Source organism: Ptychodera flava, chromosome 6 (genome assembly GCF_041260155.1).
Source record: "Ptychodera flava strain L36383 chromosome 6, AS_Pfla_20210202, whole genome shotgun sequence".
NCBI classification, from domain to species: Eukaryota; Metazoa; Hemichordata; class Enteropneusta; family Ptychoderidae; genus Ptychodera; species Ptychodera flava.
This window is the reverse complement of record NC_091933.1, coordinates 30938298-30965422: the sequence shown is the minus strand read 5'-3', so window position 1 is coordinate 30965422 and position 27125 is coordinate 30938298. Positions and strand designations below refer to the sequence as shown.

Sequence of the window (27125 nt, the reverse complement as noted above, 5' to 3'; positions counted from 1 at the left end):
ATTTGTCAGGAGTCTTTGGTATCAGTTCTCTGCAAAAAATGACTCCTGCAACTATGAACACATTATTATTATGGAGGTGAAGTGCTACAATTTTGGAAAGTTGTGGAATCTTTGTCATTCAAGGTAGAATGCACCTCAGGGACATATTTTGACTCCCAAACTTGCAGTTCTTTTCTGATCTACCACTTATGGGGGCTCGTTTTAAGCTCTTGGAGTAAGAAAAATTTTAACCATCTTAGTTCTTTGAAAATCAAAAATGTTTTTTGTTTTTTTTCCCAGAGAGTATAAAACACTGGGATTTGAGGCCATTTTGAACTTCAAACATAGGTAATTGTCAGGTACTTTGTTTCTCTAGTAGTAAACTTTGATCAGTGACCCATAATTTTCATTCTTGATCTTGTGAGAGTGGTTGAAAGTTGTATTGAGGAAAGTTTGAGCAAAAATAAGTCTTTTTACTTTTTCAGCACATACAATATCAAAATATAAGAAGTTTGGCTTGTTCATTTGTCAGGTTTGTTTGTAGAATTTTTTGTTAAGGCACCCTCTCGGAATCTCCCCCCCCCCCCGAAATCTTCCAAGGGCCCCCTCCCCGGTATTTCAACAGGTCCACCGATATCTAAGGTCAAGCCCTCATTCTGCCAGAGTTCGCAGGGGTGCAGGCACGTCATAACACTTAGTGGTCATGCGCACACCGAGTACTCGTAAATCTGCTCACCCGCGGATAAAAGTCCTTGGACCCTTCCACCTTACAACACAATCGTCTCTACAGGATGTATCCTCTCCTGTGATAGGGGATGAGAGATCTCAAAGATGTACAATAATTCCTTGTAGATTCTACTGCAAGCACGGCTGCAAAATACACCAGAACTTGCTTTCGTGTAAATACGTACCCATATAGTCCAGCGTGGCCTGGTTGCTCTCTAGCAATGGAGTTTTGTCGTAATATTTGTGTGTTCGCCACAGCGCTGAGACATGAAATCTGCAATCTATCTCGACCTGGACTTAGGTAATAGTTTTCTTTCATATGTTCCTGAATGTTGTAGCCTAGGACCTCTGTTCGGTAGCGGTGACTGCTGCACTTCCTCCGCAAATGCTTGGTATTGTGTAGCCCTGCGTACAGGTCTGTGTGTTCCCGGCGTTATACGGCCTCCCGTGGAGGCCGTATAACGCCGGAACACACAGACCTGTACGCAGGGCTAGGTATTGTGCACCACCTTTGTTGAAGGTCGATTCCCTCCAAGGTTGTGCTGGCGTTCATGCTGAAGCTTAGACAAAGCTTTGATTCAAAACAATCCAAGTCAAAGGTTGCATTGCAATCTTGTACAAAGGTAGCCCTGCGTACGATGCAGTGTGTTCCGCTACAGCTATTCGCCCCGCTGCGGCGAATAGCTGTAGCGGAACACACAGCATCGTACGCAGGGCTAGTACAAAGGTTAATGCCCAAAGTTTGAATGAGGTTATTTTCGAAGGTTAAATACAGCTTCAGCCGTACAACCTCCTAGTACAAATGTTCACAATGAACCTTTCGACAAGGGAACTGGTCAATTGGACCCAAGAGATAGATATTATTTAATTTCCGCGTTCAGTTTTGTCGTACCCAAGGTCATACCATGGAGCTGGAGGCCCCATGGAGGCCGCAGCATAGCAGTGCTGACCCGAACTGGGAACTGGAGGTCAAAGCTTACAGTGTCGGCTCCCCGTTGAGACTCATCGTATCTTTATCTCTGGCTCTTGCTTCGTGCCGTTCTAGGCCGTGAAGTTACGCGTCGGGTATATTTTGCTTGTATTTTGGATTATCTGACGACGTTTTAGAATGTTGTCACTATCGTAATAGTCGTTTCTCAATGCAGGCATGCGGAGCTATATTGAAAGCGATCAAGCTGTCAATGTCGCGGCCATCGGAAATCACGATGCCTGTCATGACAGTTCTCTGACGTGAACTACTAAAATTTTCCGACTTTTACAATGCAAAACGGACTCCATCATCACTAAAAGGGTGGCATTGTACCAAATAATTATCGGCAATCGCGGTATTACCAATCGCGTATGCAGGACCGTGGTTATGCTAGAGTGACACGGTGAACGCCTACGACGTACCGTACGTGACGGCTTTCGCTAGCATTGTAAAATATTGATTTTCCGACGTATTAGAACTTATTTTGTAATCACTACATGGCAGAACAATGTTTTCTTCATTTACGTCGAAGAAGAGCAGTTTTTTTCACTAAAATGTGGTGAATTATGGCGAAAAACGTCCCGCGTGTCAATAGCCAGGCGCTAGGCGCCTGACAATAGACACTCCGATTATATTTAACGGAGTGTCTATTGACAGGCGCCTGTCAATAGACAGAATCCGGCTATTGACAGGCGCCTGTCAATAGACAAAAAATGGCTATTGACACGCGGGACGTTTTTCGCCAAAATTCACCGCATTTTAGCAAAATAAACTGTTCTTTCTCCACTTAAATGAAGAACACATTATTTTTCCATGAAAAATTTACAAAATAAGTGCCAACACGTCACAAATTCAACGTTTTGAACGCAGTAGCGAAAGCCGGTCATCCGCGGTGCCGTACTGTAAGCTTCATCACCCGAGCTCTAGCACGTACATGCTCTGCACAGTGCACGTATATTTTGGCCTATAGATCATACTTGTACTGTACAATACAATGTTTCGGTGTTGATTAAGCCCGTTTTGCAGTGTAAAAGTTGAAAAAAGTACTTAACGTCACAACTGTCAAGGCATTCATGGCGATTTTCGACGGCCGCGACACTCTGATCGCCTTCAACATGGCTCCGCGGCTGCGCTGAGAAATGGCTATTACAGTGGTGAAGACATTCTAAAATATCGGCAGATGGCCCAAAATAACAAGGTTAAAGTACCAGAAGCACAACAAGTTGAACTTTACAGCCAAGTACAGCTTGCGGCACGAGCCAGAGCGAAAGATTCGTTAAATCTCAACTAACGATCGGAGAGCCAACACTGTAACCTTTGACCCCCAGATCGGTTGATGTTCACCCTCTGCATGCGGCCTTGCATGTTCGTGGCATCGCAAAGTCAATGACCTTGGGTACTACAAAACTGTATCCGGAATTAAACCGTTTGGGTAATAATTTTTCCTCATTTTAAACTTAGGATTAAACATTGCAATAACTTTTAACATCATGCCTTTCTTTTTGAACGTGCTAAAAAGTTCTACAATATGGATCTTCTATATAAACTTGGCAGATAAGTTGGAGGGGGAAGCAAAATTAAGTCACACTACTCTCACAAAATTGAAACTTCTTTCTCTAACAAACATTGCTTTCTTTATAACAATATTCACAGTGCTATTCCCAAAGATGTTACAAGCTTGTTTGGTTAGTGAAAAATATCCTGTATGTTTGACGATTGCTACAGAGATGAAAAATGAACTCTGATTGCCTTTTTACTCAACAAATAATTTTTCTCAGCTACACTTATTAGGCTTTCAGCTGATGCCGGAAGATTTAAGATTTTTCTCCAAGCATAAGTACAATTAAAACACATGGAGAAATATAGTTTAAATGTGAAAACCTCACTTTATTTACATGCCAAAATTTGAGATTAGACAAGTGAAATATAGTTAAATATTTTAATATTTACATATACATATCTTTTGTATTTATATTTGTAATCCAAAAAAATAAATAATTTATAGAAAATGCTAATAATATATGTTGTTCATGGAGTCACAGTCTGCAGCTCCACTTGGCATCTTCATGTTGAAAAATATTTTCTGTGATTTCTACACAGTCTTCATGATATCATTCATTTCATTTATAACATTGTGCAATAAATATTCTCTATTCCTTCCAGGTTGTCTGCAAATACAATAAACATTATATTGAATTACTTCAGATTTTCCTTTGTCTATTTGTGGATCTATATTTCAGAAATGGATAAAAAATCATTTTTTTCGAAACAATCACAAGGGTGCTTCCTCATCCATTTATGATCAAACAGTGAAAGTGGTTCTGCAAAGCAAAGAGAGACTGCGAAAGCAATCGCAACCAATTAAGCCACAATCTCTACCTCTCTCTTGTTTCTGGACTGGAATGCGGTTATCCCTAACAGATTTGCCTTGAACCTGCAAGTGATCATTGTTTGATATTATTTGAAATTAATTCTATCAGCAAACATCAGAATTCCTTAAATATATTGAAGGTTCCGAAAATTCTGTTTCACAACCTTTATCATATCTCACATTTTTTCTTTAATACTCATACAAAATCTGTTCCATTTTTCTGACTGAGAGATGCGACTCTTGCATGTGAATAAAGAGTGAAAATCATCTCTATTACATTGCTATCACATCTCAAACAAATTAAGGTAAATGATGTTTACATTTCCTACAAATTTCAACACGCAAATTATGATCACTTAATTTATATTTTGTCAAACTTCTACGTAACCTGAAATCTGAAATATCTCCTACATATTTCCAAACTTTGTCTTGAAAATTCTGCAAAGACATGCCAGTATCTGTCAATTTACTTGCCACATGATATGTTATACACCTAAGCTCAATAGCCTGTGTCGCAATGGTACATCATTAACACAACAGCGAAAGTTGATATCTGTGCAGTGTACTTTCATTTACCATTTTGCCTGTCTTTGCCTTTGTAAAAACCACCTGCGGTCAATGGTCATTTCGTTGAAACGGGACCGTTATAGACAAGAAGCCCTAGTTCGAGTCTGCATTCCGTTATGATATAAGGGTAGAGAGTTTCGTGCCAGTAACTGAACTGACACAAGTAGATGCCTTTCAAAAATGTGCCTCGAAACTTTTACCGAAATGGTATTCGAATGAATTTTACATGGCAGTGTATGTCGACAGTGACGTCACCTGGTCACCGTTGATGACACGTTATCGGTTAGGGCATGGAGATAGTACTACCTCCATGGTTAGGGTTATGACTGGGTCTTACACATGATGAAAGAGTTCGCGCTCTAATGTTGTAAACAGTGTACAACGCTGCATTTGTATTGCCTTTTCGTCGTTGTTTCTTCGTCTTTTGATCAAAGACAAAAAAAATCTTGTCAACTGCAATTGAGAGCGAAAATGGTGCATGTCAACAGGACCGAAACCCTGCCGCTTCCAGTATGCACCGTGTACCGTAAGATGGCGGCATCATCGATCGCCGACTCGGATGCCATAGTAGTCCAATTACACCATGCATGGTAAAGTCAACGGCGACTTTGTCCATTTTTTCGTGCAAATGGCTAAGTAAAATATTCTGAGAAGATTGAGGCAGTTTCTCTCGCTAAAATCACGTAAAGTTTGGCGAAAAAAGTCTCGCGTGTCAATAGCCAACTTTTGTCTATTGACAGGCGCCTGTCAATAGCCACGGCCCACTATATTTAATCATCAGGTGCAGCCAACGAACTAGGAATGAGTGTACATTCTAACGAACTAACGAACTCCGCTAGGCGCCTGACAATAGACACTCCGATTATATTTAATCATCAGGTGCAGCCAACGAACTATGCACTTTCAAAGGGGTCCTTACTATGATAAGATATATTGTAAATGACAAGTAATGTGAACTGACTAATTTTATGTCAAGAGGGTAATTAATTAGCTGTTCATAATTTGCCCTCCCACTGAAAATTTTTCGACTTACCCGCCGCACTCAAACTTCATTTTTCTCCGATCCCCACATATTTTTGCCTGTTTCCCCTCCCCACTGTGAACGTTTGGAGCTCCCCTGCCCTGTGGTGAAAAGAAATTGCTGATTTCCCCTGCCTTGGAAGTAATTCCCCTCAAATTTTTGTCATTCCATTTCCCCTGCAGACATGAAGCTACCCTACCCTGTGATGAAAAAAAAACTGTCGATTTTCCCCTGCCCTGAGAAAAAAATTCACCTGAAAATTAACATTCTCATGCAGACACATACTGCAGTGGCCTTGTATTTGGTTTCAATCTCGCAGTACATAGAGTGAGATGTGGGATCAATCGATAGGCTAAGTAGTCTGGGTAGCCTTTAAACGGCAAAAGTACATGTACTGTGTCCCCATCCCCGGAAATACCTTGGCTGAAATTCCCCTGTCCCCGTTTTAAAAGTAGCTTCCCCTCTCCGCGTTTTTCGCCAAGCCCTGTCCCCAAGACAACTAACTGCCCTGCCCGACAAAAAAACTAATTTTGCTCCCCTGCCACCTAAAAATATGTCCCCTGCCCTAGCAAAATTAAAATTTCCCCTGCCCTCAAAAATTGCTTTCGGAATAGCTTTTTCGATGAATAGCTCCGTTGGCTGCACCTGAATCATTACACATTTTGTTGGTCAGCTAACGTTCGGTATCACTGACTGGCATAACAACACCGTGACTAAGACTTGTACTGCATAGTTTGTTGTTCCAGTCTCTGGTCTTTATATACCGGTAATTAATACTGTGTAACGAACCCGGCCCGCAGCGCTAAACAGTGAAGTACAGTACGTACGGTACATTTGCGTGGTGAGCTTTTTGAGCCAAGGCCGATACATGATGGTCGTCTCACAGGTGCCTGGTTTGTCGGTGTACATGCATAGAGAGAGATCTCACTCTATGCATGTACACCGGCAACCCAGGCACCTGTGGTCGTCTAAGACTTCATAAATTGCTAGTGAACTCCAAACATAAAACTACGTATGCTAAGTCAAAGCGATGATCAAATAGATTGTATGAGTTCATAATTTGGTAAAACCTCGCGATCAATCACAGGGTCCAATTGACTTGGGTCCAATTCTTGACACATGGGGCTCGTACTTGTTTATTTGTGTCTGTGTTTGTTTGTGTGTATGTGTTTGTGTTTGTTTATTTGTTATTTTTAATAAAATAACAGCGAAAAGCTATTTTGTTAATATTTGTCAATAAAGAGCAGTTTATTTATTTATTTGTTTGTTTGTTTGTTTGTTGATACATATTTCCGATGGTTAGGGTTAGGGTTAGGGTTAGGATAAGGCTTAAGTTAGGGTTAGGGTTAGGGTTAGACTTATTCACTCCCTCTATACGGTATATTGAGACGGTTAGGGTTAGTCTCAATATAAGAGGGAGTGAATAAGTCTAACCCTAACCCTAACTTAAGCCTAACCCTAACCCTAACCCTAACCCTAACTTAAGCCTAACCCTAACCCAAACCACCAGAAATACATATCAACAAATAAACAAACAAACAAATAAATAAATAAACTGCTCTTTATTGACAAATATTAACAAAATAGCTTTTCGCTGTTATTTGTATATATAGTTAATTGCACGAGTAGGTGTGCTGTTACAGTTGTAATCACCACACGTATGGTCAGGAACTTGTAAACATCATGAGGCCGCTTATGGTCAGGAACTTGTAAACATCACGAGGCCGAAGGCCGAGTGATGTTTACAAGTTCCTGACCATAAGTGTGGTGATTACAACTGTAACAGCTCACTTACGAGGTGCGATTAATGACTTATACCACGAAAAACAGGCCAATCTTCTCTAAAATTTGAAAATTACTGTCAATAAATCGTCTACTTTTGATTTGAATACCCACAAGGGCATGGAGTGACCCATTGTACGTCGAAAGGTTCACAGAGGTCATTATGCACCTGGCATGCGAGTTTGGGAGAATGACCTATCCCAGAAAAGTAGGACAAGGGCTCTGGTCAACTGCAAATCTGCATTTGAATAAGGGCTACATAGTGGTTACATAATGCACCTGTGTGGAAGGAAACTATTTTAGTCTGATTGGTTAAATAAAATGGCTTGCCTTACTCTATCTTGTTGGCTAGCGAGAAGGAATTCACTCTGTAGATGCATGTGATTGCCTCGTGGATGCATCAGGCTTTCAATACCATTTTCGTATTTTCGACTGGTCAAGATGGACCTTGTCAACTTGTCTGATCTGATGACCAAAGAGACTTCCTAGAGTTCCATGGACGGCCATGTAAAAACAACCAAAGTGGATTTTACACGGGCAAACTGCCCTATAAGAGCAGCCGCTACTGCTCCGTCGGAGCACCTAAAGTCCAAGATGTGTACTTCAACTTATAAAAAAGTACTTATCGATGATAACAACGGACGGGATTGTACTATCGATGACCCTTGCCAAGGGATAATCAAGTTCTCCTGCCAGAAAATATACGTCTTAACACAAAGCAAATGTGCAAGATGGCTTGGCCAGACTGCCAGCACACTGGATATTCTGGCAAGGTAATTTATTCTTTTACTAAAATATTTATACACAAAACGAATTCTGTAAAGTTATAAAATTAAATTCATTGACCAAAACAATTTGTTGTGTGTACGGCAGTATCACATAATTTCTTTCGACTATTCCACAAACGTTACAAAAAGGCTGTACTTATTGCCATGATATTTGTCACATATGTCTTGTGTTTGATAATTTCAGGTGAATGCGGCAACATCTTTGTACCATGAGGGATTCGATGAGCAGCTTATCAAAGAACAAACAGGTCACAGATCAGATGACGGTTTACGCGCCTCAAATGTATGTCTACTGCACAAAAAAAAACATGTGTCGAATATATTACTACCACCTCCATGTAGTGTTAAATCAGAGGAATCTGTAAGTAAACCAGTTTCTCAAGTTACGACAAAACAATGTAACAAAACAGACAAGATTGGTCCAACCCAAGAAGACGCCGAATCTAAAGAAGGACAGTCTTCATCAACAAATCATGTTGCTTACATTGAGCATTGTCAAAAGAAAGTTAAAATTGAATTATAAAATGTGATGCTATAACATATCAGTTGAACAAATTTTCTTCATTTTGTCATTGAATGTGTGTGAATGCTTTAGACATCTCGACTTGACCTATTGTTCTCTTGCAAATTAGTAATCAGTCATACTTTTTCATATTTAAATAAGTAATCACTACACTTTTATTGATATGATAATGATTTTCTTTCATTAAAGTGTGGCGATTACTTATTTACATATGAATAAAAGTATGACTGATTACTTATTTTGCATAAGAACAATAGGTGTCAGTCGTGTTTTCAGGGATAAATGGATGGCAAGAACAATAGGTCACATGACCTGGAGTGGTATAATATTAAAAATAACAAATAAACAAATACATACACACAAACAAACACAGACACAAATAAACAAGTACGAGCCCCATGTGCTCACGCACGCGAGTGAGGTGAATTGGGATTAAACTATACAGGACAGTGAACAATGCAGAAATTATGTGACAAAGGACAGAACTTAGTGTTTATCATTGACATAATGTTGAAACTTTGAATACTGGTGTAAAGGTAGAAAAATCCACACTTCAATATTTTGTTCTCACGGCAGTGTGACGCAAAAATGACGTGAAAAACCGCAAGTTCCCGGATGTCCGCGGTCAAGATTGACTAGAAACCTTCGACAACCTTAGTTTTCCGAGAGGTTGGACAAAGGTTACCTTCAGAAGGTTAAATAAAGCTTCGAACCGGGAACATTTGTTGAAGTTTTGATTTGAACCTTCACACAGTTGTTTGTAATTCTTGACCGCAGAGTGACGTCACTTTCACCTCACGCACGCAAGTGAGGTGAATTGAAGCACAGTCACTCGTGAGCTATTCAGCTCTGGGACTATTCGCCCAATAGACGAGTGTACATATGCGAGAAAAACCCCGCTTATGTACACTCGTCTATGGGGCGAATAGTCCCAGAGCTGAATAGCTCACAAGTGACTGTGATTGAAGACAGTGAACAATGCAGAAATTATGTGACAAAGGACAGAACTTAGTGTTTATCAATGACATAATGTTGAAACTTTGAATACTGGTGTAAAGGTAGAAAAATTCACACTTCAATATTTTGTTCTCACGGCAGTGTGACGCAAAAATGATGTCAAAAACCGCAAGTTCCCGGATGTCCGCGGTCAAGAATAGGTATGATGCGTGAAGGTTGTTTCCGAAGGTTATATACAGTATTGACCAGAGTGTACTGAACTAATATATACCGGTAATTATGTCGGGACAACTTCACTCCCTGGTCTTAGGGTTTTTTGCATTATACTTAATGTCGGCGGAGAAACAGACAAATTGCAGCCGAGTGGGCGTGCTGTGCTGTATCGTAACTGCACTTGTCTGATACGTGTGTCGTCAGCGTTGGTCATATACCATGTGGAAAGAGGGGTGTCCGAGTTATACCTTGAGGGATAAGCAAAAAAAGAAGCGACCGAGAAATGCGGAAACTATGCTGAAAAGCGTGTTTTATAAACGATTTCGCATTTTGAGTAGAAAATTGCTTCATTATTATTATTGCTTCTGTATTCGTTCAAGCATGTCGATCATGTTTAAAAAAACATTGCGCTTGTTTCTGGGAGCCGCCATTACCGGAAGCTGGTATAAATGGCGGCTCTCAGAAATGTTTTCAGAACGCAATCCTGTTTGTGTTCCCGGCGTTATACGGCCTCCCACCACAGGGAGCCGTATAACGCCGGGAACACACAGCTAGCATAGGGCACAGGCCCACGGAACGTTTCGTAAATCGTCGTCGGATGGGAAGTGACTGACACTGTGAGGCCGAAGGCCGAACCTCGGTACTGTATAAAGAATACCAAGGTATGACATGAAAAATCGACCGGTGGCCCGAAACAAACGAAATAAAGCATCTACCTCTAAAAAAATTACATCGACCGGTCGGAAATACCTTCAAACTTTCAAATCTTTACAGCATTTCTTTCAAATCTGCCAGTTATGGGCGATAATTAACTGTCTGGCGAGTACTCGCACTTGCATTGCCACTCCGCCATTTTGAATAGCTTTTTTACTCCCCAAAGCCTTTGCGAGTGGACGAGTGACCCCGTGAAGAGTTTGTTTACAAATGTCAGATGGCGGGATTTGAACATCACGCTGCCGAGGCAATGGTTTGCGTTGATTGCCTTGTTGCCAGATAGCTGAAGTTATATTCACTTACAGTATGAAATTTACCTAACGGTTAACAGTTGAATTTAGCGGTTGTGGGGTCAGGGGGTCACTCGTCCACTCGCAAAGGCTTTGGGGAGTAAAAAAGCTTTTCAAAATGGCGGAGTGGCAATGCAAGTGCGAGTACTCGCCGGACAGTTAATTATCGCCCATAACTGGCAGATTTGAAAGAAATGCTGTAAAGATTTGAAAGTTTGAAGGTATTTCCGACCGGTCGATGTAATTTTTTTTTTAGGTAGATGCTTTATTTCGTTTGTTTCGGGCCACCGGTCGATTTTTCATGTCATACCTTGGTATTCTTATACAGTATCGAGGTTCGGCCTTCGGCCTCATAGTGTCAGTCACTTCCCATCCGACGACGATCTACGAAACGTTCCGTGGGCCTGTGGCATAGGGCTATGGCAAAGGTTGTTGCAGATGCGTAGCCCTGCCACTCCCGACAGTTTCCCATCACAAACCACTGGGGAGCCAGGAAAAACAAAAAACAGCATACAAACATAAACAAACAAAAAAATATACAAACAAGCTACAAATATATAAATAAACAATAAACAAACATACAAACAAACAAATAGATAAACAAACAATATCATAGGAACACCGTGTTGTCTTTTGAGCTACACCTGTCCGTTAAATGAGCCAATCATGAACATTACGTTTTGGCATAGTCGGTCGACTCAATTGGCAGAGCACGATTGGCCCATTTAGGATTTGAAACGACTGGTATAGCTCAATGGACAACATGGCAACCCGAGTGTTTTAACTCCTCATACAGAAAAGCAGAAAGCGGAAGAAATGGTATCGGCACAACTTTAGGAATCACCGGGAAATTGCTCTCCCAATGATCGCACATTCATTTTACATGTTAAACATGAGAGCCCCATTCATGTCCTTCCCAACTGGTATAGATTTTTACTCCTTTGCAGTGAGACGGTCATTTTATGTGCGTTAGGAAAATTATATCACTGGCCATGTCATGATGTGGGCAGCCATTAAGTTATATCCCTTGGGGAAGTATAGTGAGTCGTGGTACTTCCTTCGCATGTTTACATGTTGCATGAGCTGTTCAGTCAATCATTTCTTTGTTTTTTTCAAAGTATGCTGTTGTCTCTCACACTCACACTCACACACACACACACACACACACACACACACATATATATATATATATATATATATATATATATATATATATATATATATATATATATATATATATGTGTGTGTGTGTGTGTGTGTGTGTGTGTGTGTGTGTAACCCCGGTTACGAAGTAAGTCACGTGATTTGATCTTCCATCCCATCTGACAGTTAAGTAATCAGATGGAATTCCTTGATTGCCGTTATCTCCCACAATGCACTGCAAGCAGACAGATACTGCGTGGAGTGGTGGCTTGTGCGGGCAGAGACTCTCGGTCTAAGGGAATTAGTTCTTCTTGCCAGTAACCAAGACGACGTGGTTGGTCTTTTTGCATGGCTTATGAACTTCTAGGTAGGTTTTCACATTTGTTGCAATACTGGATTTGTAACGTGTTTTCATGGTGTATTTTTTGAAGTTTGAGACCACACCCATTGTGAGGCAGATTGGAGGGGCCATGTGCTTTCCCAATTGGACTGTGAGCCATTCTGAATCTCAAGGTTCCATAGTAATAGATTGATTTCTTAAGTAGTTTTGTACTTTTTGTTTTGATTTTTGAATACCAATAGTTCTACAGAAAATGAACTTGTTCAACTTGACATAGTGACTAGAATGGCATTGCCATGCCATGGATTAAGATCCAGTTGATATCACGATCTACTGACTCAAAGAGCTTATGTAACTTGTAAGTGCTTTTTGTCTTTTTGCATGGGTTATGAACTTCTAGTTTCCTGACATACCAACCCATTGACGGAAGTGTTTGGACTGCTAATGAGTTAATCCCAAAGGAGAACTGTCTGGAGGACGTTTTTTGTGAATCAGTTTCCCACCCGAACTGCAAGAGGTTACATCACAGAATTTGTAACCGTAGCAACAGGATCAACGTGGACTCTGAACCCTGAGCAATTCTGGAGAGTGTCTAATGAGTGAACACTGTAATTGATACGAACTTGGATAGGGGCGTGTCTAGAGTTTCTGAATGTTTAAACAGTATTGCCGGCTAACCATTGTAGACTTTTTATCATCATTAGTGTGTAGTGAAATAAACCTCAACGTTAAACTGCAACGCAAATTGTACGATAATCATTCTTTCCTTTGTTGTTGATTGTGTAATATGAATTTGGGTCGGGTTTATTAGGGACGGACCATTAGATCTTGGGAGGGGGGGGTGGTCAAAAACAGAAAAAAAAAATTTTCAGAGCAGAAAGTTAGGAAAAAAAAAATCTTCAAACTAGTTTGCAAAATAAAAAAAAAATAAATAAGAAGACAAAGGCGTAAAAAAAAAATCTGCAAAAGTCTTTAAAATTTTGAATTTTTTTTAGATTTTACCGACAGTAAGCAACTTTCTGTATTTTTAATACATCCTCCCGGCACATTTTTAATTTTAATTTATACATTTAGAGTGACTGTATCCCTTATACTGGAAGTTGTGATTATCTTATCTTTTCAGGACTTTTGTATTCTGATCACTTGAAAATTATGAAATTATAGAGCCTGTTTTCTACTTGTTTCCTGCGTACAAACCAAGCAGGTACACTAGGTAAAACATTGAAACTATGGTATGGTTGTCAAGACAGAAAGTTGTATTTGCCTTTTAAGATCAAGGTAACAGATGCAGGCCACATCAGTTTCATTTTTTTCACAGCATTTTATTGCAATGATGAATGCAAGAATGGTGAACAAGTAGAAACATGTCAATAATGATAAAACAACATATCAAGTCATTATGTATTATTTTGCTTTTAAAAAGGCATTTTCAATTCTTTTTTCTCAAAAAAAGCCTCAAATAACAACAGCAACACATGTTTTAACATTCAACAATACACTACGTAGAATGCCATCTATCCAACAAATCCCAACACAAAAACACACAAAAGGGTTGAACTTTGAAAGTTTCTCGATAGCAAATACTGAATAAATCTGCATGGATAATCGTTTTTTGTAGCAAATTTCAAAGAAATGGACAAGCCCTTTCAGAGAATACAGATTTTTTGACCATGAATGGCATAAATTGCCAAAAAGACAATATTGAAATTTCAACACATCTATACACATGCAATCAAATTGGACATGCTGCTACAGAGAAATAGATGTTTTGATCAAAAAAGGGCAACAATTGCTCTAAAAACACAAATATGCAAATTTAACTATATTATTTAGCTTATTTTAGCTTCTCAGCTTGTCAAATCAATGGTAAATCATGAGATATGCATGATGTTTGGTGGGGTGAATGTAGGCATTTCACCACGCAGTAGAAAGGGAAGCCAGGAAACCAAAATAGTCAATTTTCAAAACTATACGAAGCTACTGAGGAGCAAGAAGACCATGTTTCAGAGGAAGATGTGTAATCCGAAAAAAATGCTCCAAAAGTGCCACCAAATAACACCATTTTTATCTCTATTTTTCAAAAGCTCCAACAGCAGGAGGGGGACACCCCCTCCTCACCACCCCCCCCCCACAAAAATACTCCCCAAGTGCCACCAAATAACACCATTTTAATCTCTATTTTTCAAAAGCTCCAACAGCAGGAGGGGGACACCCCCTCCTGACCACCCCCCCCGCAAAAATACTCCCCAAGTGCCACCAAATAACACCATTTTAATCTCTATTTTTCAAAAGCTCCAACAGCAGGAGGGGGACACCCCCTCCTGACCACCCCCCCGCAAAAATACTCCCCAAGTGCCACCAAATAACACCATTTTAATCTCTATTTTTCAAAAGCTCCAACAGCAGGAGGGGGACACCCCCTCCTGACCACCCCCCGCAAAAATACTCCCCAAGTGCCACCAAATAACACCATTTTAATCTCTATTTTTCAAAAGCTCCAACAGCAGGAGGGGACACCCCTCCTGACCACCCCCCCGCAAAAATACTCCCAAGTGCCACCAAATAACACCATTTTAATCTCTATTTTTCAAAAGCTCCAACAGCAGGAGGGGGACACCCCCTCCTGACCACCCCCCCCGCAAAAATACTCCCCAAGTGCCACCAAATAACACCATTTTAATCTCTATTTTTCAAAAGCTCCAACAGCAGGAGGGGGACACCCCCTCCTGACCACCCCCCCGCAAAAATACTCCCCAAGTGCCACCAAATAACACCATTTTAATCTCTATTTTTCAAAAGCTCCAACAGCAGGAGGGGGACACCCCCTCCTGACCACCCCCCGCAAAAATACTCCCCAAGTGCCACAAATAACACCATTTTAATCTCTATTTTTCAAAAGCTCCAAAAGCAGGAGGGGGACACCCCCTCCTGACCACCCCCCGCAAAAATACTCCCCAAGTGCCACCAAATAACACCATTTTAATCTCTATTCTTCAAAAGCTGCAACAGCAGCAGGGGGACACCCCTCTCCTGACCTCTTCCCAGTGACCGCTTGCGTGGCCGCTTGTGGTGCTTGGCACCACATGTTTGCCCTCTTTATCTCCAGACAGCGACGAACGAAAAAAAATTATAAATCTGAAAATTTACTCTGAAAAAAAAAATTTGCACAGCTAATCTCAATTGGAAAAAAAAAATTTCAGAAATTTACAATAGTAAAAAAAAAATTTTCACAATTTCATTGTGACCACCCCCCCCCCTCCCAAGGTCTAATGGTCCATCCCTTACTGGCTAAATTTAATTGTCAGTTTAATTACCCGGTTACATATATATATATATATATATATATATATATATATATATATTATATATATATATATATATATATATATATATATATATATATATATATATATATATATATATATATATATATATATATATATATATATATATATGTAACCCAGGTAGTTAACTGTCAGTCAACTAAACCTGGACCCAAGTTCATATTATCCAATCGACAACAAAGGAAAGAATGATTATCGTACAATTTGAGTTGCAGTTTATGTTGAGGTTTATTTCACTACACACTAATGATGATAAAAAGTCTACAATGATTAGCCGGCAATACTGTTTAAACATACAGAAACTCTAGACACGCCCCTATCCAAGTTCATATCAATTACAGTGTTCACTCAATAGACACTCTCCAGAATTGTTCAGGGTTCAGAGTCCACGTCGATCCTGTTGCTACGGTTACAAATTCCGTGTCGTAACCTCTTCCAGTTCGGGTGGGAAACTGATTCACACAAAACGTCCTCCAGACAGTTCTCCTTTGGGATTAACTCATTAGCAGTCCAAACGCTTCCGTCATTGGGTTGGTATGCAATGGGTTGGTATGTCGGGAAACTAGAAGTTCATAAGCCATGCAAAAAGAGAAGAGCACTTACAAGTTACATAAGCTCTTTGAGTCAGCAGATCGTGATATCAACTGGATCTTAATCCATGGCATGGCAATGCCATTCTAGTCACTTTGTCAAGTTGAACAAGTTCATTTTCTGTTGAACTATTGGTATTCAGGAATCAAAACAAAAAGTACAAAACTACTAAACAAATCAATCTATTGCTGTGGAAGCTTGAGATTCAGAATGGCTCACAGTCCAATCGGGAAAGCACATGGCCTCTCCAATTTGCCTCACAATGGGTGTGGTCTCAAACTTCAAAAATACACCATGAAAACACGTTACAAATTCAGTATTGCAACAATGTGAAAACCTACCTAGAAGTTCATAAGCCATGCAAAAAGACCAACCACGTCGTCTTGGTTAGTGGCAAGAAGAACTAATTCCCTTAGACCGAGTCTCTGCCCGCACAACCACACCACTCCACGCAGTATCTGTCTGCTTGCAGTGCATTGTGGGAGATCACGGCAATCAAGGAATTCCATCTGATTACTTAACTGTCAGATGGGATGGAAGATCAAATCACGTGACTTACTTCGTAACCGGGGTTACACATTCCCCTCAGAAGCTTACACACTCCGGGTGTAAGTGAACTCCTTTGACAGATAATCACAACTCAATAATGCAAATTCCAAAGCAGAGCCAGAAAAGAAGGTCACTTGACCTACAGAACACCAAGTGAAACAAATGAAAAGCCATACAACTTTCACAAATGGAGGTGTTGATGTTTACATGCCATGAAAACGTGCAACAAAGCTCCTATTCCCCTCAGAAATCACATGTCATGTGTAATCCTCCATTGCAGTTTTCTCTTCATCCCAATACTCCCTCCAATTACACTATATAAAACTAACAATTAAACAAGGCATTGACACACCTGTGCCATGTGTGGTATCACCCATCTTGCTGGTGGTGTGACGACTGACGACGTGGTTGGTCCTTCCCATTTTTTTTAAAACCTCCAGTTCCGAGACATTAATGTAAAAACAAACTGCAACAAACTGTACGATAATAACTCATTCTCCCCATCCCGGACGAGCCCCCATTTATGTAACCCAGGTAGTTAAACGTCAGTCAACTAAACCTGGACCCAAGTTCATATTATCCAATCAACAACAAAGGAAAGAATGATTATCGTACAATTTGAGTTGCAGTTTATATTAAGGTTTATTTCACTACACACTAATGATTATAAAAAGTCTACAATGATTAGCCGGCAATACTGTTTAAACATACAGAAACTCTAGACACGCCCCTATCCAAGTTCGTATCAATTACAGTGTTCACTCAATAGACACTCTCCAGAATTGTTCAGGGTTCAGAGTCCACATCGATCCTGTTGCTATGGTTACAAATTCCGTGTCGTAACCTCTTCCAGTTCGGGTGGGAAACTGATTCACACAAAACGTCCTCCAGACAGTTCTCCTTTGGGATTAACTCATTAGCAGTCCAAACGCTTCCGTCAATGGGTTGGTATGTTAGGAAACTAGAAGTTCATAACCCATGCAAAAAGACAAAAAGCACTTACAAGTTACATAAGCTCTTTGAGTCAGCAGATCGTGATATCAACTGGATCTTAATCCATGGCATGGCAATGCCATTCTAGTCACTATGTCAAGTTGAACAAGTTCATTTTCTGTGGAACTATTGGTATTCAAAAATCAAAACAATAAGTACAAAACTACTAAACAAATCAATCTATTGCTGTGGAAGCTTGAGATTCAGGATGGCTCACAGTCCAATCGGGAAAGCACATGGCCTCTCCAATTTGCCTCACAATGGGTGTGGTCTCAAACTTCAAAAAATACATCATGAAAACACGTTACAAATTCAGTATTGCAACAGATGCAAAAACCTACCTAGAAGTTCATAAGCCATGCAAAAAGACCAACCACGTCGTCTTGGTTAGTGGCAAGAAGAACTAATTCCCTTTAGACCGAGTCTCTGCCCGCACAACCACACCACTCCACGCAGTATCTGTCTGCTCGCAGTGCATTGTGGGAGATCACGGCAATCAAGGAATTCCATCTGATTACTTAACTGTCAGATGGGATGGAAGATCAAATCACCTGACTTACTTCGTAACCGGGGTTACACACACATATATATATATATATATATATATATATATATATATATATATATATATATATATATATATATATATATATATATATATATAAGAAACTGTAGGAATTCAGGTGATCCCCAGTGGAGCGTGGAATGGGGTGAAGATAGAAGAAACTTGGGTTGAAACACACTACCACACCTGGTTGTTAGGTTCCAAACGTATTTATTATACCTCAAACACAACGTTTCGCTCTAAATTTAGAGCTTCTTCAGTGTTTTCTACAATAAAAAGTACGAACATGAACACCTGAAGGAGCTCTAAATTTAGAGCGAAACGTTGTGTTTGAGGTATAATAAATACGTTTGGAACCAAACAACCAGGTGTGGTAGTGTGTGTTTCAACCCAAGTTTCTTCTATATATATATATATATATATATATATATATATATATATATATATATATATATATATATATATATATATATATATATAAATATTGTCTGTTTGTATGCTTGTTAGTATAGTTTTTGTTTGTTTATTTGTTTGTTTTGTTGATTGCATGATTTTTTTTGTGTTTTTTCTTGTTCCCATGTGCACAAACAGCCAGGGAGTGGCAGGGCTACGGAACTGCAGCAATGGGAAAGAGTACATGCCAATGCAAACTTGAATCAGACATTTGAAGTTTTATTTTCGTCAAATATGCGGACTCTTGTAAATATTATGGCCAGGAAATGTATTCGACATCCAAGACATTTGACTCTATGCTGTCATGGAAATTTATATTTTATGTAGTTAGGTTTTGATTATTACAAAGGCTTTAGGGAGTATGACACGGCCACAGTCGACAGTGACTGTACTGTCTGTACATGAACCATTATGTAATGTCTGTTCAAGGTCAATAAACATAGCCAGGTCACAGTCCCTCCACCCACGTTTATGGGGGTGGGGTAGACTTGGTTCAAGTCGGTGAATTAAAAAAAAATAAAATCATTTATAATAGTTTCTCTTGTGTCTCTCCTATTTCGTACAAACCTATCCGGAATTTGGCAGCTCACGCCAGGTTTTCCCAACTATTGAATGCGTCGAGTTTGAGTCTGCGCAGTAGTGAGTTAGTTTCTGCCGGATTCACCGACTTGGACTTCTTGCAAGTACAGGCGGTGAGACGGACTGTGTACACAGTGACGTAGAGCAAATACAAAATGATTGACAGCCCAACCGTTATTCTGGCCAATAAGAAGAACGCATGCTCTGCATGCATTCAAAAGTTTGTTGTCATCTCAGTGCAAAGCTAGACATCGAGTACGTTTAATAATGGCATCAAGTTCGTACATCAACTGCGTTTTACAACTGATCGGTCGACCATCGCTAATCATGCGAGATTACCAAAGAAAGCTTGTTGAGAGTTACATTGAGGGAAAAGATGAGTTCGTCTGCGCACCAACCGGCAGCGGAAAATCACTGACATACGAAGTCGCCCCACATTGTTTTGATTTCCATCGCTTTGGGCACGTAAGAGAACAGGCTACAACTGTAAGGACGGTGTCTTTTTCCATCCTTGAATAACCGGCGACGATTTTCGCATTTTGCAACATGGGCCCCACAAACAACACAGATATTTTCACGCGTTTTCGGTGATACAACAGAGGTCGTGCTGACTTTTGTGGGAGTGATCGCACTCGACATTTTGTCAACAACGCCATGTGAGTTTTATGCACGTCTCGTTTGGGTCAATTGGTAACTCCTCCCAATGTGTAAAATTTAGTGATGTCATCTTATGAATAATATATGAGTAAAGAAAACGTCATCTCATGAATAATTTATAGCAACGCAGATCGTGCAAGAAAGCCAAGTCTGTGATTCCGGGTGAAACTCCGCTGTATAGCGTTCACTCCACTCATCGCGTTCACCCCACTCATCGCGTCCACTCACGCGCGCGTTTCACATGAAAGCAGAATACAAATCATTGCGTTCACTCCACTCAAACATTCACAAATCACAGACTTGAACCAAGTCTAGGGGGTGGGGGTGGGAATACGAAGTAGCAAGATGGTGGTGATTGTCATTATGCCTCAGGAGGGCCAGGATAAACAAACAAATAAACAAAAACATAAACCAAAACCAAATAAATAAACAAAACAAGCAACAAATGAAAAAAAACCCAAATGAAACAACAAACATACAAGTAATGAATAGCACATAAATAAAACCAATAAAATGCAAACAAAAACAAAAGAAAATATAAATAAATATAAAAAAAAACAAATGAATAAGAATTAAAATACAGTGGTTTGTTTTGGTGTATTGGCAATGCGAACTAGACATAATTGTCTAAGTTGAGGTGTTGCCAACACTGTCAGGTGTAGCATAATTGTCAGCTGAGCAGTAATTCCAGTCGATCACAGCGAAAGACTTGCCATGCAGGTCAGATTTTAATCAAAACAACTACAACTAAACAACTACAACTACTTAAAGCAAGTGAGATGACTTTGACAGTGCGTTGACATATGTGGTGGTGTTGTTTTGACTATGCCTGACCTCCTGCTAGACTATGTTTCAACGTGCAGCGTTGATTCCTTTATGAAGGACTCATATTTGTACCACTAAGCTGATCATAGTTACACCTGACAGTGTTAACACCTCAATTTAGGCAATATGTTTAGTTTGCCTATTGCCAATGGGTCAACGCAAACTACTGTAATTGACCAAACAACAAATGCAACAGATATTCAAAATTCTAAGTCAGTATCACTATACACTATACTGCCATGGTAGATGTGACTTTATGGCCGCTCATGCCATCCCATAGATGATGAATATAATGTTGATACCATATCTTTCCTGTTTCTGGTCTTCTGCATGGAAGGTTTAAAATGCTCGGGTTGTTTTTCCTTTGCAGTTTTAGCGGTGTCAGTCATTTGAAAATGTAAATGGGCCAATGGTGTAAGCCTTATTAGGAAAAAATGTGAGTTGTAATATTCTTCACAACTTTGCCTAATGGGGTTCTCAAAATTATACATTGCTATCAGATTATATGAAAAAATATGTGCATGCTCAGAGAGTATGTAGAGTGTTGAAGTAAAAACTAGGTAACTGAAGATAAATTGTAGAGTCCCTCTTCTTTATTGCATGAGGAAGTTCTTTATCTAACGGTGCAGTTTAAGCCTGACACCCTCTACCTCGGCAGTGTAGTGGTTTCGAGATGTGCTATCAAATGTGTGTGTACTTGTCACTTTTGATGAATCCATCATTATGCCACTCACTAAGCATAAGCAGTGTGCAGTTTCTTTTATTCAATAAAGCATGAATAAACAGAGTTCACATATTCTATTCTGATAATTGTATTGGTATTTTCATCTTTTTCCCAATCAATTTATTCTTATGCAAAATTTGAATTGCAAGGCCAGTTATTGTACAACTTTAATGTACACTGCAGCTAACAACCTCTTGGTGGGTCTGTTCCCGATATGACGGAGAGCATTCAGCAGATTATTTTTTATACCATGATAAAGTTCGGGTAGGTGAATATTTCAGTCATGTGCACAAAAGTTTTTAGACAGCACCAAAACAAATGGGTATAGAAGCACACTGTTGCAATATATTATCAAAATATGGAACCTCAAGCCAGTGAACAACTACGAGGAATTACAACAACAGTGCTTCCCAGACCCAAACTATGTTGGTGTAAATGTAGTAGTTTGTGCAGCAGGCTTCCAAAGGTGGCCTCAAGCAGCTCACTGATACGCATGAGTCAGTACAGTAGGATAAGCTTAAAATTCTTGACGGCAAGGTCACTACCATACTAAATCCCATATGATTCTTGTGATTGCGTCATTCTAGGTTATAGCATCAGCCATGTGCGCGCTGCACGCTTGCAGCCGTCTTGCATCAAGGGTAGCTCCGGTCAATGCCATGGCACAACGTATAGTTGGTCTCGGCTCAGCGAGCTTGTCGCACGCTGGCTTAGTAACGAGGCCATCAACACCTGTGACAAAGAGGAGTATCTTAAAAGTATCTTTATTCAAACCCTGTCTTGTACAAACTATGAACTGTCACTTATTGAAAGTAAATAGCTGGGCGAGTTATGGGCTCAGCCCTAGTGCAATATCAGATATGTTTTTGAAAATGACAGCCATACAGGTCTAGTGCATTCAGAGAGACATTTTAGCTTTGGCGAAAAGGTAATGTCATCTTCTATGAATTTTGTCATCGATAGAAACTACTTTATCTAAATTCACAGACTCTACAATCAACGTGCAAGAGCCTTTGGCAGAACAGCTGCGGCAACAGCATCCTCCAGTCACCATGACAAAGCTTCACACCAGCCAAACAACAAGCCGGCATCAGTGTTGCCTTTCAGTACAACAAAGTTGCTGTTTGATGCATTTGCAATGGACAAGGTCAAAGTGTATGATATCTTGTGTGCAGCAATTGTGCCACGACCGATAGCCTTCGTCAGTACCTGCTCAGCCGATGGAAGAGTGAAAAATTTGGCAATGTTTAGTTTCTTCATGCCGGTGACCAGTGAACCACCCACTCTTGCATTCTCTATTACAAGGTGAAGTCAAGTGTTTTATTTATATTTAATTATATCTAAGTTTCATTTATATTTCAGTGTTTTATTTATATTTAAACAAACACAGATTAAGGTATTGAAGTGAAAAAAATGTTATTTTCGCAAGCCAACAAGTATTTATAAAGCATTTTATTTCTGTAGTTTGTTGTTTTACCTGGTGAGAGGGCAGTATGAAAATTCAAGGACTGCAAACAAAGAATTATAGTAAAGGGAGGGTGTAATTGGAACTCTGCTCAAAGGTTGCCATGGACCCTTACAGCTGATGTAAACACTTTATCTATGATATTGGAGATTGATGAAAGTTAAAACGTGTTTGTTAACAATGAATAAAATTTAAATGTTGCAGCTATGTTGACGTGATGACTAGATATCATGAATAAAATAAATTGTTTGTAAACGAGAAAGTCTCACACGTGCAGTTGCAACGACTCCCTCCCTTTAAAGATGCCTAAATTACTAAATTGAAAAAAAAACACATATTAACTGTTTTTCTTTGATTGTAATACCACTTATGGTAGAGTCTGTCTGTTTGTATATATTCAGGAAGAAGAGGCATAGTGCCAAGGACACCCTGGTCAATATTTTGGACACTGGTCACTTTGTGGTCAACCACACGGTCCAGTCGGTATTTGACAAAGGCTACCAAGGTATGGAAACACTAGTTTGAATAGAGAAAAATGATCAGTGGGTTATGACCATGTGAAACCAATTGTAATATATTAAAAATGGAAGTAACTTGCTTCAGGAAGAGAATTCTCCTCAGTGCCCTAGCTGTACAGAATTACTGCAACTATACAAATTTTAGCCACTATTGAGGCGTATGTGAAGCATTTGTGACATTTTATTGTACAACAAAGTATGGGAAAGAATTCCTAAAAGTTAAAACATCAATCAACTAACAATATGATTGACAGAAAGATTCTACACAAAAACTGGATACAAAACATTTTCATCATGACAAAAAGTGAGTTATACTCCTTGTTGCTGCTGTAGAAGCTCTTTAGGTTTTAGTAACCATGTTAAGACACTGTTTCTTAAAGAGTCATTCCTTCACATCTTCTGTCACCTTCATTGTCTGCTTAAACGTTTGACAAGTTGAATTTCAAAATCCACAACGTAACTGGAACCTCCTCTTCTTGTTGACATCTGTCAATCTCTATGGCAATGAAAATTAACCAGCATTTTGGCCGAAGCGGTTTAACATATCAAGGCAGAGGCTATAATGTTTCAATATTCTCAGTACACACATTTCTCACAATGCACTAATGGTAGCATCTCTTTCTGTGTAGCTGCCTATGAATATGATCCTGATGTCGATGAATTTGATGAAGTTGGGTTGACGGCAGTTGCCAGTAAATATGGAATTGCTCCTATCGTCAAGGAATCTCCACTCTCCTTGGAATGTTCTCTTTACAAAACGATGGATATCGGAGAACCTAAATACGGTGGATCAACCATTGTAGTTGGAAAGGTAACTAAGCATATTATGCAAATTCTTTAAATAAGATATGCAAAATGTGTGACAATATTAGCTACATAGCCTCATTTATTCCTGTTACATGTAGCTGAACACCAATTTTGATAAGGCAGTTGGTAAAAAACAGTACATGATTTATTTGCAACTTTATAGCCCACAGAAAAATATGAATGTTGCCCCTCAGTTGCAGTTGTGCACAGCAACAAATTGAAAATAAGTTCTTTCCCATGTGGTCAAATTGCATGTTCCATTGATTTTCTTAATTACAGCAAAAACTGCAATCACAAAGAGTTTTCCAATGATATAGGAAAATCCCTCTCACAGAAGAAAATGTGTAATCATTTTAAAACATTTGATCATGAGCTGTGTATTTCAGTTGCCGTCAAAGTCAATACAACTCTTCTACTTTCATTTCAGCTTCTTGCCGTACATATATCAGAAAGTTGCTGGAAAGACGGTCAAATCATTCCACAAACTTTAGAATCAGTATCAAGACTCAGTGCCATGAACTATGGCAATGCAGATATCACCTTCAAGGTTCTCAATGACCAAGTGTGGAGTGATAAACACTGGTAGTGCCTCCCATCCAATACCACCAGCCTCACTCTGCAATACAATCCAACCTCAATTCAATTTCAACCTTGACCTTGACCTAAATAAAAAGTCACTGAAATATATCTTCATCGATAATGTATTATTTTAACAAGTGATTTTAAAAATCAGTAAGAATAATATGAAAATGTGTATACTAGGTGCTATTCTGTATGCACTAAATAGTGCTACTAAATATCTTTTTATGTTTCACATGTTAAATTTAGCAATATCACTAATGGCAATACTGAATTCTTTGTTAGGCATGTTGTTATTAGTAGAATCATAGTATCATGCGGTGGGTTAAAGCTGGAATTAAAATAGACAAAACCATTTGCCCAAATGCACAATATACATGTATATCCGTACACACTGGTATGCGTGGATTGGTTTGTACTGCCATCACATGATCTCTTGGGCATAGTGAGTCTGTAGAATATGACACGTCCTTTTTATTCTGGAATAGAACCACTACCCATGCATGCACGCATGCATTACGTGATTGAATTTGGCACTTTACAAACCAGGATAAAGACAACACATGCACAGAGTTGACCTCTGAAACTATTCATCACCTTTATAGTTTTGCCAGTGGTTAGCTTGGATATACCGCAGTTTTTAATGTAACATTTGATTCATTTACGAGGAGTCTGGGACACTTGCTCATATACAAATAAAAAAAATTTACAAATGAAAAAATTTCTTGACCAAAATGAGATCATCAGAGAAGGTTTAATGTGATCTGTGTTGTTCTAGTGCGAAAGCTGTTTTCCATGCCCTCATACATCGTGTTCTCAGTCAAAGAGAACTTGTTCAAAAAAGGGTTTCCAATGCCCCTTTTTCACACTATTAGAGAGTACAATACTTTTCCTTTATTTTACAAATGCAGTTGTCTGTGTGAAGCAATTGTTTTATAAAATGAAAACAATGAACTGTGCTCAGAAATCAGAAGGGGTCTTGCTGTTCACATGTCAAACTTTAGCTGTAGTATTTTATACCAGTGCAGGAGCAAGGTCTCAGATAGCACAGTGTAATGGTGGACTGCATTTTTTGTATAACTTGCTAATGCAATAATGGTCCAATGATAATGACAGTGCAAAATACAGTAACGAAGATTATAAGCTTACAATGCATGAGGGGTGTGTACCCTGGTACAATGATGCTTTTTTATTGTCCTTCTCCAGCTATTGTGTAACAATCTATGTTTGTCTTGAAGTGACATTAAATTCTTAAACCAATTGAAAATACCGCATTGGTGTCCTTGTCATTACAGATAGACCGTCCCAAAAGTCCGGCATTTATATATAAACAGCAAATGCTGCTGTCATTTGGTTGGCTCGCATCTTCATATCTCATACATGACCTGATCACTACCAGATTATGACATTGGTATGAAGTCATTCAACCTTAAACACTTGCCCAACCTGCATTACGTAACCCTTCTATAGCATTGAAGCTTTCAAAATGTTATTTATTTGAAGACGTGACACACTGTGGTGAATGAATGTACAAACTATCGTTCAGTACGGTAGTATGAATTTGGACATGAACACCAGGATGTTATATGAACTGAAAATCTTGAAAGGGAGATGTCCTAAATCTCTAATATGACTGATGGCTCGGGGGCTTTCAAATCTCACAAGTTGGTTACTAAATTTCAGGAAAAAAAATTAAGCCATCTTCATGGTCCCTACATCCTGGCGTTCAAATATTGTTTCAGAAACTGTCAAAGTTTGACACAAAAATGAGTTACTGACATTTGACAATTTAGTAAATAAGCCAATTGATGATGGCGCTGAGCTCTTTAAGGGCTTTCACTCAAACTTGTGGATTCATAGACCTGAAGTGCCAGGGTGAAAAGGTCATGCAGGGGGTTATGATCTTATTAAGTCCAAACTGGTGTGATAGTGCAAAAAGTACTAACTCGCATAAATTATAGGTATTGTAATCATTAAAATCCCTTTTCGACAAACTCCATTCGTAGAGTGAGACAAGGAATATTGCCCTCTCGTTTCACCGACCTCTTCAGAAGTGCTTTTGTACAACACAGAATGATATTTACAAACTGAA

The 27125-nt window shown here is 39.4% G+C and overlaps 1 protein-coding gene and 2 long non-coding RNA genes across 3 annotated transcripts; 2 read left to right on the top strand and 1 right to left on the bottom strand.

Moving 5' to 3' along the window:
• The first annotated feature begins 689 nt into the window (after nt 1-689).
• Nucleotides 690-26300, top strand: LOC139135469 (uncharacterized protein aq_928-like). The gene is made up of 5 exons (XM_070702859.1): nt 690-1006; nt 22652-22969; nt 23531-23634; nt 24277-24458; nt 24882-26300. The coding sequence occupies exons 1-5, from the start codon at nt 927-929 to the stop codon at nt 25038-25040; spliced, it is 843 nt and encodes a 280-aa protein (XP_070558960.1). The 5' UTR covers nt 690-926; the 3' UTR covers nt 25041-26300.
• Nucleotides 7460-8744, top strand: LOC139135463 (uncharacterized). The gene is made up of 2 exons (XR_011552997.1): nt 7460-8189; nt 8389-8744. It is a non-coding gene; the product is annotated as an uncharacterized lncRNA (long non-coding RNA).
• On the bottom strand, nt 15938-18435 carry LOC139135462 (uncharacterized). The gene is made up of 3 exons (XR_011552996.1): nt 18203-18435; nt 16661-17829; nt 15938-16290 (listed from the first exon to the last, which is right to left on the bottom strand). It is a non-coding gene; the product is annotated as an uncharacterized lncRNA (long non-coding RNA).
• Nucleotides 26301-27125: the final 825 nt, after the last annotated feature.